Source organism: Sminthopsis crassicaudata, chromosome 4, assembly GCF_048593235.1.
Source record: "Sminthopsis crassicaudata isolate SCR6 chromosome 4, ASM4859323v1, whole genome shotgun sequence".
Classification (NCBI taxonomy): domain Eukaryota; kingdom Metazoa; phylum Chordata; class Mammalia; order Dasyuromorphia; family Dasyuridae; genus Sminthopsis; species Sminthopsis crassicaudata.
In genome coordinates, this window is record NC_133620.1 from 16,647,783 (window position 1) to 16,661,373 (window position 13,591).

Consider the following 13,591-nt stretch of genomic DNA (forward strand, 5'->3'; position numbering starts at 1 on the left):
GATAAACAAATTGAGGCAAACAGGTTTAAGTGACTTGCCAGGTCACATGGCTAGGCAGTGCCTGAGGCCATATTTGAACTCATGAATCTTATTTCAAGGTGACTTATCCACTGTACCACCCAGCTGCCCCTAGGGTTATAAAGGTCAAGATAATTACAAGACAAAAAAATTGAACTTTAGGCAATTGTGGATGGTACTTAAAATTTATAAAAGCAGGGGATATTAAATGCAGCTTGATGAATTAAATCAGTTTTAAATTGCACTTAGTCTAATGACTATTTACTTCCTCAAAGCCTTAAGGCCAGAAGGCTCTTGATTCCAATGATTCCAAAGGCCTAGTTCTCAGAGTTTGTTACAGAAGCATGGAGTCCGATCAATTCAAATACCGTGATTAAACTGTTGCTTGTTTTTGAACACGCAAAAACACGTAAAAAAAAAAAAATACCTAATCCTCCAGCATGAGCATCAATAAGCGATGCAGCCACAGCAATCCCTGCAGGGAGGCCCAGTTCCTTCGCAGCCTCTGGGGTGAGACCCTTGCCAAGAGAATCTCCGGGAGACAGCACTTGTGTTCCTGGACAGACAAGAACATCCAAACAGAAGAACAAAAAACAGATATGAATTATCACCATTTTTTTTTTCCCACAACAGTATTTCCCTCCCCCAAATTTATATTGGATACAGAATTTTCTGCCTGTTTCTTTACTTATAAAATGAGAATCATAATAGTATCTCCCTCCCAGATTTGTTGTTAAGATTAAATGTGATTATATTTTTAAAAGTGCTTGGCAAGGAGTAGATACTTTAATATATGTACACAGTTCTGGATTGAGGGCAAGGAGGAAGCTTAGAAGGAATCCAGCCTTACTCCTTGAGAAACAAGAGCCATACACCTGGAAGGTGACAACTAAATTCTCACTGATAGTAACCGGCCGAGGAAGAGTGAGACCTTCTTCAGTCACCAGATTCTAGTTCTTCCCCTTCTTCTCAGCAGATCAGTGAAATTTAGTTGCTTATATTAAAGACTTAGGTGTGAGAGCCTCCATATTTGAATATCAATCTCCAGAATACTTTTATAGGCCCAAAGGGCAACTTAAACATGGAAAATTCCATTCAGAGGAAACTCATAATATGTTTAATGTAACTTATCCAGTTGTAAAAAATAATAATAATAATAATAAAAATTCTGAGACTGATGTTAAATAAATATTCCTTTAAACTCATACATACACACAAACAATACTCTTCCTGAGGGGCATATATTTGTAGTAACAGGGAACTGAAGGAAGTCCACCTTAGGAATCACTTCCTGCCAAAGGAAAAAGGGTCTAGTTCTTCCCCCATAACACAATTACAAAAGGGGTCTTTCTCAGAATGAAAAGCTCTCTTAAATCTGTTGGCTAACCAAGTTATCAGAACCCTCCGATGAGTCAGAAGTTACCGTACTGAATGCTGTCCTATGGAGCCTGGACTATGTTAAGAACTGCTCAATTTGAAGGCCCTACCCTTGATCTTGGTTGGTGGTATAACCTTACTGGGGAGGAAAAGGTTATACACGTGAAATAATATGATACAGGTTAGAACTCATCAATCAACATTTTCCCCTTTAGGAGAAATTCTAAGTAAAGACTATTTCTTTAGTACCTCTCTCCCCTGAAATGAGTATGTTTTATACCAATGTCTATTGATGAAATATCAGATAATTAAAAGGTAATATGGAGCTTTGATATCTGTGAATAATAGAATCATATTTTTGAATTAAAAGAATTTTCAAAGATTTTCTGTGCCAATCTTTTATTTTTATAAATAAGAACTTTGTACTGAGAAGTTGCCTAGAATAAATATAATGGAACAGTGGTTAAAGTATAGGACCGGAAGTCAAGAAGGATTGAGTTCAAATCTATTTTCAAATAATAGAATCATATTTTTGAATTAAAAGAATTTTCAAAGATTTTCTGTGCCAATCCTTTATTTTTATAAATAAGAACTTTGTACAGAGAAGTTGCCTAGAATAAATATAATAGAACAGTGGTTAAAGTATGGGACCGGAAGTCAAGAAGGATTGAGTTCAAATCTATTTTCAAATGCTCACTAGCTATGTGATCCTAGACAAATCATTCAACCTCTATCTGCTTCTGTTTCCTTAATAATAAAATGGGAATCATACTACGACTTCCCTCCCAGATGTGTTGTGAAGAGCAAATGTGATTATTTTTTCGAAAGTGCTTAGCAAAAAGTAGACCCTTTAATATGTTTGTTCCTTTCCTCCTTACCCACCCCTTGTCAAGCTCATAGAGTTTGTAAACTGCAATGGTAAGAATAAAAGATTATCTCAAGTAAGTCTCATGAAAATTTGGTGAGGTAAGGTCTACTTACAGATACTAGTAACTCCATTTTTACAGACTAGGAAATTGAGAATCAAAAAGCTTAAATGCTTTCCCACCTTCTCTTCCTCCCCCCAATCACAAGGCTAAGTATCAAAAGAAATGAAGGTATTTACTAAGCATGTGCTGGCACAAGAAAATATACATAGGTAGCAGTGATTAGGAAAGGGAGTTATGACCTGGAAAGTCACTAGATGGTGAGAAAATGAGAAAGCAATCCATTCCCAGGCCCTTTATAGGCAAGAGGGGTGGTTATTTGATTATAATTCTCAGATAAAGAGATGGAAGTTCTCAGGTAAAGAGATGGAAATTCTCAGATAAAGAGATGGAAAGATGAAGTGTTGGGGAAAGGGTCAATAGGACAAGAAATGCAGATTCTTAAGGAATGTCATTTTAAGTGCTTAGTTTCTCTCAGAATAAACTCTGGAGGTCTGGTGACTGTAAGTATTCAGCAGCATGGTGGAAGGCACAAAGACAGGGTAGATGGTGGCCGCTAGTGTGGTTACAATAAGAGAACCTATTGTTGTAGGGTTGCTCTGTGCTGAATCAATCAAGGATCTTGCGAGCATTTCTGAGAACTGAGAAAGGGACCATTTGCAGATCCCTTCCAGCTGTGATATGGAAGGGAAGGGAAAGAGAAAGGGAAAGGAAAAGGAAAAGAAAAAGGAAAAGGGAAAGGGAAAGGGAAAAGGAAAGGAAAAGGGAAAGGGAAAGAAAAGAGAAAGGGAAAGGAAATGAAAAGGGAAAGGGAAGAGAAAGGGGAAGGGGAAGGGAAAGGGAAAAGAAAGAGAAAGGGGAAGGGGAAGGGGAAAGGAAGAAAAGGGAAGGGAGAAACATTTATTAAGCATTTCCTATGTGTCAGGCATTATGACACTCAACAAGGATGCAAAAAACACAAAAGAAAACAAGATAGTTTCTGTGGGCATAAACATCACATAAATGGAACTCGACAGGGGCCAAGGGAGGTAGAGGATGATGACCAGAATGGAGACAGCCTGACTTGGAAGTGTCTGGGAGACGGCTGGTGGCCTCGGGTCAGTTAAGATAAGGTGGAAGAGCTCATGTATCAGAACCCAGGATGGCAGGAGCAGAGTGGAATGAAGATGAGAAGCAGGGTTCCGAAGGCATGGTTTGCTTCAGTGACCTGAAGTTCTCCATCAGTCAAAGATATACCCTGTCCCCTCCAGGCCAAGGCGACGAGACCCCCAGCCAAAGCTGGGTGAAGTTGATGGATGGCTCTGTCTGGTGCGCTGATGAGGTCACAGCTCCTTCGGCCAGTAGGCTGAAGAGAGGCTCCCTTGCTTGGACCTGCCAGGAACTGAGCCGTGGGATCTTGAAGATTGGGCAGTTCTCTCTGAGTGTGTGCCAGGATCTTGACTCTTGGAACTTAGCTGAGCTGAGATCATCTGTCTGGAAGTTCACTCCGATGCTATAGATCCCAATCCAGCCACGCTTCTCCATCTTCTGTTTTGTTGTCCACAAGTTCACCCCAGGAAAAACACCCAACATAGTAGAAAGCTTCATTTCATTCACCTGATGATGTCCCAAAAATACAAATGGGAACTTGACCCGTTCATTTGTTTTCTTTTAGCCTTGCCATGTAAATCCAATTGCCTCCCTTCTCTTCCTAAGAAACATCCATGAAGGCACTGGACATAGCCCTCTATCCTTGTCCTCCACAAGCTTAGATTCTCCTGGATTTGTTCCATGGGGCAAATCTCAAAATTAGTTGATGAACAACCACACATCTGATTTTTCTGGCTTTATTCATAGCCCAGCTAAAAACCCCTTCAAGAAGCCTTTTCCAATCCCCCTTCCTGTTAGCACCTTCCCTCTGGGACCAGGCCATGTCCAGATCTCGCATGTACATAGTTGTTCTCACCTAATAGATTTTTAGTTCCTTGGAAACAAGAATTGTCTTTGCCTTGAAATTCGCTGCACTTAGCACTGAACTTCCCACATAGTCAATATTTAACAAATGCTTGTCGGCTTGCCTGGGAGACCCAATTATTTCTGTTTGGATTATGATAGGGCCAGGCATTCTAGGATATAGCGACTCTGGCCGAGTAGAGCCCAGGGAATTGTAGCCCCTCAAAGAGCTGAGGATTGTTATAACATTCAATCACTCAATAAAGAAAAATTAAGTACCTACTATGTGCTAGGTATTGTTCCTGCTACTGGGAATAAAAAGGAAAGAGAATGAAGCAATTTTATTTTCATTGGGTTTATTCCCTAAAAGAAGAGTACCAAATAAATATAAATAAATAGTAAAAGTTAGTTTGGGAGGGCATTAGCAGTAGGGAGGACTTGGAAATGATTCTTATAGAAGCGTATGCTTGAGCTCTTTAAGAAAGAGATAGAAACTGATGTGGAGTCAAAGAAGGAGTGCATTCTAGACAAAGGCTCGGCAACATGGGAGGAGCAAGCGAAGGCCAGAGAAGACCAGTTGGCCAGATTGCACTGGATTTCTCTTTTGTGCTCATCCTCCATGTATCTCAGTTTTTATTAACATCTCCTTGACAAATATTAGGAAAACTATTAGTATAAATATTAGGAAAACTATTAGTATAATTGACCATATTAATAATCAAATTAATAAAAACCATATGATCATCTCAATAGATGCAGAAAAGGCATTTGATAAAATCCAACATCCATTCCTACTAAAAACGCTTGAGAGTATAGGAATAAATGGACTATTCCTTAAAATAATAAGGAGCATATATTTAAAGCCTTCAGTAAACATCATATGTAATGGTGATAAACTAGAACCTTTCCCTGTAAGATCAGGAGTGAAACAAGGTTGCCCACTATCACCATTACTATTCAATATAGTACTAGAAACTCTAGCCTTGGCAATAAGAGCCGAGAAAGAGATCCAAGGAATTAGAGTAGGAAATGAAGAAATCAAATTGTCACTTTTCGCAGATGACATGTTGGTATACTTAGAGAACCCCAAAGACTCTGCTAAAAAGCTATTAGAAATAATTCAGAATTTTAGCAAAGTCGCAGGATACAAAATAAATCCACATAAATCCTCAGGATTTTTATACATTACCAACACAATCCAACAGCAAGAGATACAAAGAGAAATTCCATTCAAAATAACAGTCGATAGTATCAAATATTTGGGAATATATCTACCAAAGGAGAGTCAGGAATTATATGAGCAAAATTACAAAACACTTGCCACAAAAATAAAGTCAGATTTAAATAATTGGAAAGACATTCAATGTTCTTGGATAGGCCGAGCGAATATAATAAAGATGACAATACTCCCCAAACTAATCTATTTATTTAGTGCTATACCAATCAGACTCCCAAGAAACTATTTTAATGACCTAGAAAAAATAACAACAAAATTCATATGGAAGAATAAAAGGTCGAGAATTGCAAGGGAATTAATGAAAAAAAAGTCAGAGGAAGGTGGTCTAAGTGTACCTGATTTAAAGCTATATTATAAAGCAACAGTCACCAAAACCATTTGGTATTGGCTAAGAAATAGACTAGTTGATCAGTGGCATAGGTTAGGTTCACAGGACAAGATAGTGAATAAAAATAGCAATCTAATCTTTGACAAACCCAAAGATCCCAAATTTTGGGATAAGAATTCATTATTTGACAAAAACTGCTGGGAAAACTGGAAATTAGTATGGCAGAAACTAGGCATGGACCCACATTTAACACCACATACTAAGATTAGATCAAAATGGGTCCAAGATTTAGACATAAAGAACGAAATCATAAATAAATTGGAGGAACATGGGATGGTTTACCTCTCAGACTTGTGGAAGAGGAAGGAGTTTGTGTCCAAGGGAGAACTAGAGACCATTATTGATCACAAAATAGAACATTTTGATTACACCAAATTAAAAAGTTTCTGCACAAACAAAACTAATGCAAACAAGATTAGAAGGGAAGTAACAAATTGGGAAAAAATTTTTACAGTTAAAGGTTCTGATAAAGGCCTCATCTCCAAAATATACAGAGAATTGACTTTAATTTATAAGAAATCAAGCCATTCTCCAATTGATAAATGGTCAAAGGATATGAACAGAAAATTTTCAGATGATGAAATTAAAACTATTTCCACTCATATGAAAGAGTGTTCCAAATCACTATTGATCAGAGAAATGCAAATTAAGACAACTCTGAGGTATCATTACACACCTGTCAGATTGGCTAAGATGACAGGAACAAATAACGATGAATGTTGGAGGGGCTGTGGGAAAACTGGGACACTGATGCATTGTTGGTGGAGTTGTGAAAGAATCCAACCATTCTGGAGAGCAATCTGGAATTATGCCCAAAAGGTTATCAAAATGTGCATACCCTTTGACCCAGCCATACTACTACTGGGCTTATACCCCAAGGAACTACTAAAGAAGGGAAAGGGTCCTGTATGTGCCAAAATGTTTGTGGCAGCCCTTTTCATAGTGGCTAGAAGCTGGAAGATGAATGGATGTCCATCAATTGGAGAATGGTTGGGTAAACTATGGTATATGGATGTTATGGAATATTATTGTTCTATAAGAAATGACCAACAGGAGAAATACAGAGAGGCTTGGAGAGACTTACATCAACTGATGCTGAATGAAACGAGCAGAACCAGAAGATCATTATACACTTCAACAATGATACTGTACGAGGATGTATGCTGATGGAAGTGGATTTCTTCAACATAGAGAAGAGCTAATCCAATTCCAATTGATTAATGATGGACAGAACCAGCTACATCCAGAAAAGGAACACTGGGAAATGAATGTAAACTGTTATTTTTACCTTCTGAATCCAATTCTTCCTGTGCAACAAAAAATTCGGTTCTACACACATATATTGTATCTAAATTATACTGTAATATATTTAACATATATAAGACTGCTTGCCATCTGGGGGAGGGGGTTGGGGGAGGAAGGGAAAAAATCTGAATAGAAGTAAGTGCAAGGGATAATGTTGTAAAAAATTACCCATGCATATGTACTGTCAAAAATGTTATAATTATAAAATAAAATAAAAAATTAAAAAAAAAAAAAAAGGATTACCACACACTGAAAGAAAAAAAAAAAAAAAAAAAACATCTCCTTGACATCACTTTGACATGTTCCTTCCATGCTCTCATAGCTAGAAAGCCAGCCCCTGGAACAAAAATAGTATTTATACTTCTGATTGCCTTGTGGGCTGCAGTGTACCATTTCTGAGCTGCCATATTTTCTTCTACATCCAAAGTCAATTCCAGATATGCACCTGGGGTCTAGAGTGTGTAATGGTGGAATATAGATTGGAAACAGAGAACACACACTAGAATCCTGGAAGCAAGAACACAAACAGGGAATGGTTGATCAACACGGGAAGGCTCGGGGACCAAAAGAGTATAGGAGATTCTAGTCCTTTGGATAATCGATGGCCATCAGGGAGGCTTGGAAATAAAAAAGAAGAGAAAGCCTGAGGGCCAAAGGCCAAGGTTTCATCATATCAAATGGATGGCAACCCAGGCAATCAACAGAAGATGAGAAACGTCTCACAGGCTACAAGGATGTGGCACATAAATGACCAAGAATTAACATATATGTGAGAACAAATCATCATGGCTTACTTTGGTGAATACTGAATCAAAGTCCTGGGACCAGAACTTTGACTTGTTACATGTGTGGTCAAAGATGAACCAATAGAAACTGCCCATTTTACAGATGAGGAAACAGAGGCCCAGAAAGAAGCAATTTGCTTGAATTCTTTCAGGAAGAAGCTAGATTTGAAATTTTTCAGGGTGACTCTAAACTCTCTTTTCAGGTTTATTTCATGTTAGTTCTCTTTTTATATACTGGGCTACATTCTGTTTCCTATACTTAATATTGTTTAGTCATTTTTCAGTCATGTCCAACTCTCCTACCCATTTGAGATTTTCTTGGCAGAGGTACTGAAATGGTTTGCCATTTCCTTCTCCAGCTCATTTTACAGATGAAAACCTGAGGCAGAAAGTATTAATGACTTACCCAAGGTCATACAACTGTAAGTATTTGAGATTTCAATTCAGGGTTTGCTGACACTCTATCCATTGTACCACCTAGATCCATCTACCATTTTGATGTCATTGCTCAGCTGTATACCATGTCTGCAATGCTCTCTCCTCACTTCCACCTGTAGGGATCCCTAGCCCCCACAAAGCTTAGCCCAGTTGTCACCTTCTATGGGAAACCATTCCTGATTCCTTCGAGGATATTAGAGCCTCCCACTAGGCAACCACATTGTATTTGCTGTGGGACAAGCAATAATGGCGTCTCACTTTGATATGATTAATGGACAGGGGACAGTATAGTTTAGCTAGACCTCAGAGCTCAAAACCAAGAATAGTTTGAGATCATGTTAGACTGGTAAATTGAAGATAATAATAATAATAGCTAGCATTAGTGCTTTACAAGAAGTAAGCACTATTAAGATTGCCATTTTCAGAGCTGAGGAAACTGAGGCAAATAAGAATTAAGCAATTTAATTAGATTCTCCCAACTAGGAAGCGTCTGAGACTGGATTTGTATTTGGATCTTTCTGATTTCAGGCCCAATATTTTATCTCCTGCAACACCTGACAGATCAGAAGACTCTGAATTCCAATTAAAGAGTCAGACTCCATAGAAGTGGCCATGGGAAATGTCTGAGCACTGGAATCACATGATCCAACTAGTTTGTAGGGCAGATTAACCTGGTATTGGTGTGCCAGTGCATTGACATTGAGGAAAGAGATTGCTGCCTATTGCTGATTGTTGTTGATTTGTCAGTATGAAAGAAAGAAATATCTGTACTACCACTCACTAATGGCTCAATGGGCATGATTAGCAGTTACATCCTTGGAACATCCAATTCCTTTTTTTTTTCCTCACTCTATCTGATTGTGTTCCATCTTAATCACAACACGAGGTTGTTATTATTTTTAAAGAATAATATAAATCCCCAAAGAAATTCAAATAATCAGGATTGTCTGATACTCTCAGATCAACTTTTAGCATCATCCAGTCAGGCAGCACATGTTTCTTAAGTGCTTATGGTATATCGGTCATGGTGATGGGCATTGGAGATAATGATGAGAGTGAAAATGACCACACTCTCACAGAGTTTATAGTTTACTGAAAAAAAAAACCATTAAACTCTACTGTTTTTTTTTTTCCTTTTGAAGTTAGAAAATAAGTCCCTTAAAGGCAGGGCTATGTTGCTTTTGTGTTTGTTGCTTCAGAGGATTGCATAGTGCCCAATTTAGAATAAGAATTGAATAACTAACTTTTTGTTCTTTGATCCTTAAGGTTCTCCTCCTCTTCCTTCTCCTCATTATTATTCTTATTTCACTACAGTCGAATATTAATTATAGCAGAATACTAAATTCATCACTGCATTCCTTTCCCAAAACATTCTGGCTACTGATATTTTAGCATTTCCTGCTTACATATAATTTTTATATGTAATATAAATATATATTTATATGTAATATATATATTATATGTAAATATTTATAATATAAAATATATGTAATTATATATTTTTATATAATATTATTTATATAAATATAAAATATGTTTATATATTTTTTATAATTTATTTATTTTTCTGCAGCAATTGGGGTTAAGTGACTTGCCCAGGGTCACACAGCTAGGAAGTGTTAAGTGTCTGAGATCAAATTTGAACTCAGGTCCTCCTGACTTCAGGGCTGGTGCTCTATCTACTGCGCCACCTAGCTGCCCCAATATAATTTAAAATAAAGCTTTGGGGATGTATGTGAAAAGGCATAACTAGGATAAGACCATTGGGCTTTGTTCCATAGCAGAAGATCTAGAGAGGGAGCATAGAGTACTTCATACCCTGCTTTTTTGTCCGGATGTAGTGTTGATAATCTTGTTTCCTCTGTTAATGATCTCAACTCAGATCCTTGACCACTGAGGCTACACTATACTTGCACAAGAGGGAAAATGTTGGCTATGTTTCTATACAGGTATCACCACAGCTATGCTCCTCATAGTAAAGCAAGAAAAGCAGCCCAGGCTACACACCCTGCCACTTCCTAAAACAGTCTCCTACTCTCCTTCTGGGGCCACAGCACAACTGTGCAGGTGACTCATGAATTCCCCCAGGTCCTTCTCAACCGAAACCCTTTGCACATCATTGGTTTAGATTCTAACAATCAAAAGCTATGGTGCACAAGTATTGGATGGCCTGGTCTTCAACTACTAAACCAACGGCCAGATTGGGGTTATTGTTACACAAAATCCTTCCCTAGCAGCTTTTCAATTATTTATTTCTAATGAGCACTTAGGGGATGGTTTCTCTCTCTCTCTCTCTCTCTCTCTCTCTCTCTCTCTCTCTCTCTCTCTCTCACACACACACACACACACACACACACACACACACACACACTTTCCTGATGTCAACAGCAAAAATTAATGACTGTATGGATTGCTGGGAGACAGAGATATATTATGATGGTCAACAGAACACTGTTTCTCCTTAGGAGGCAGAAGGGGTAGGGTGAGGTTTTCATACCCCTAAGGTATCACAGGCTTCCTTTGTTTTCAGGAAAACAGCTAAATAAACCTTCCTTAATTCCAGGCCAGTATTTGCCAGAATCAAGAAGGAAAGCAGAGCTCCCAGAGAGATCAGAAAAAGGCTTAGACATGAGATGTGGGCAGGCTGGAAACTGGATCCCTTGTGTTTGGTAATCTGTACCTCTGACTCTTCAAGAGAGGTCCTTCTTGCCACATGAGGCATTGTGGGAGGGATTGTGCTGTGCTAACTGACACTTAAATGGGACAAAGGAAAAGGAAAACTGGTCGTGCAGCCTTGGGTCTTTCTCAATCTGTGGCCACAAATAACATCATTTTTGCCTTTATTAGTAGCAATGTTGTTATCACTACTTACTGTTATGATGATTCTATAGTACACATCAAGAAAATAATAGATTTATATGAAATGTGAGAGGTTAGGAGAGATTGATGTGATGTATAATAAATGGACCTAAGAATTAGAACTGAGTTCAAGAATGCAATCTAGGCAATTCTAAGCCTATTTTGCCACAGAAATAGTGTCTGTCTCCATATTTAGAAGCCATTTTCCCACTGGAGAAATCATAGGTTGGACCCCGAAACCCCTCATCACTAAGGGTATCTTTAAATTGGGTGAGATATGGCTAACAGTAAGATTCTAATCTGGTAGTGTTAGTGTGTGTGTGAGTGTGAGTGTGAGTGTGAGTGTGAGTGTGTGTGTGTGTGTGTGTGTGTGTGTGTGTGTGTGTGTGTGTGTGTGTGTAAGGGACTAAAAGAATCACTCCAGAATCTTGATACAGATATAATATAATTCAATAGGTAAAAAACATTTATTAAGATCCGACATTGTAACCGAACAATAACAAGTAAGAATCAGAGGAATGGGTTTATGGACTAGCTTTGGATAAACCTCATTTTTGTCACCTATGAAATAATCAATGATCTCTGCTTGATTCTATGATTACCACTAATTTAGATGGCAAAGATGATCTAAATGTAAGCTATAAAAAAGAAGGGATGCTCTAAGAAATGAAGTTCTGGCAAGGCAATTTTAAAATTGTCCTGATGAGAAAGGAAAAAATAAGGTTTAATTCATGAGGATCATTATATGGGAAGCTGATGAATTCAGACTTTAAAAATACATAAAGAAGGATTGAAATAAGGTCATATAATAAAATATGAATATGAAAAAGTAAAAAAAAAAAGATCCAACAACTAGACCCTGAGGATAAAAAAAACAGTTCCTGCCCTCAGGGGCCTTGCATTTTCTTGAGGGATAGAATTTGTGTAGAAACAATGTGTATCACATTTAACATGTATGGGACTGCCTGCCATCTAGGGGAGGGGGTGGAGGGAAGGAGGAGAAAATTCGGAACAGAAGGGAGTCCAAGGGATAATGTTGTAAAAAAAAAAAAAAATTACCTATACATATGTGCTGTCAAAAAATATATAATTATAAAATTAATTTAAAAAAAAAACAATGTGTATGTATACAGAAGATAGGTGCATATGTATGTACTGATGAAAGATCTTAGCTTAAAAACACTAAAGTTTCTTACCCCTTCTGGGGTCATTTCCAGTCATCCTGATCTATATCTTACCACTGGACCTAGATGGCTCTGGAGGGGAAAGTGAGGCAGGTGACCTTGCACAGTCCTCCCTCACTTAAAGCCAATTTACTTGCAAGTTATAGAATCACTTTCCCGATGTCATGGTACTTTTTGAAAATGAAAAATTAACATACATGCACATTGTTACACATGGAAATATATTCACTCAGATTAGCATATACATATATAAGAGAAGGGAAGAGGAGGGAAAGGAGGTGGAAATAAGGAGGTGGGAGGGGATGAGAAGGGAGGGATGGGGAGAAATAGGATTTGGACCCAGATTTTCTAATTTCAGAGCCAGTGCTCATTCCACTGCATTGTTCCATAGAGAGGAAGCCCAGGGGCTGGGATTCCAATTGCAATTTCCTTTTGCCTCCTATACTACACTGCTTTTATTCCCTGGATCATTTCTCATGATCCTTTTTTTTTATTTTTTATTTTTTTTGACTTAGATCAGAATTGATGTCCTTAGGAGAACAATCTGATAATTACAGCTGAGATGTCTGGGTAAATAATAGGGAAGTTCTAACCATTCTACGAAAAGAACATCAGTCACTATGAAGGATGATAAAGTATTAATGGTACAGGTTTTCTAACATTGCATACTTCTATTTGTCCACATCTCTCTAGTTCCTTTTCCAAGTCACACATCTGAAATGTGCAGAGATGCTTTCCTCCATGCTATTTTAAGGCCAAAGTGTTTGCTTCCAAATAAAAATGTTTATTTTATCAGAAAACCTCTTGGCTGTTAAGATGGTCAAGATTTTCAAGATGCTTAGTACGTGGTTCCTCCCACTGCTCTCAGAAGATAGCACACAAGATGCCAGGAATATCAAAAATTGGTTTGGCCAGTCAAAAATGCATACATTTTTATAGGTCAGATAATGTTATGGAATGTTTTTTGGGGGGAGGTTGTATCTTCTGATAATGTTCAGTGTCTCAGGGCTGCTGAGAAGTCAAGGCTCCAAAGTGAACAATTTCCTCAGTCATCCCACCACTTCACCTACTTGATGCCAAACATCTGGACATTTAGAAACATCTGGGCATTCCGTGCCATGTAGACAAAACATATGTTCCGG

General features: G+C 38.0%; 1 protein-coding gene across 4 annotated transcripts in view; it reads right to left on the reverse strand.

Moving 5' to 3' along the window:
- Nucleotides 1-13,591, reverse strand: part of FGGY (FGGY carbohydrate kinase domain containing) — a 517,954-nt gene that overhangs the window by 219,201 nt on the left and 285,162 nt on the right. For all 4 annotated transcript variants that reach the window (XM_074265798.1, XM_074265799.1, XM_074265800.1 and 1 more), the window contains one exon: nucleotides 446-574. In XM_074265798.1, coding sequence (XP_074121899.1) covers nucleotides 446-574 — 129 coding nt within the window. The remainder of the gene's footprint in view (nucleotides 1-445; nucleotides 575-13,591) is intronic.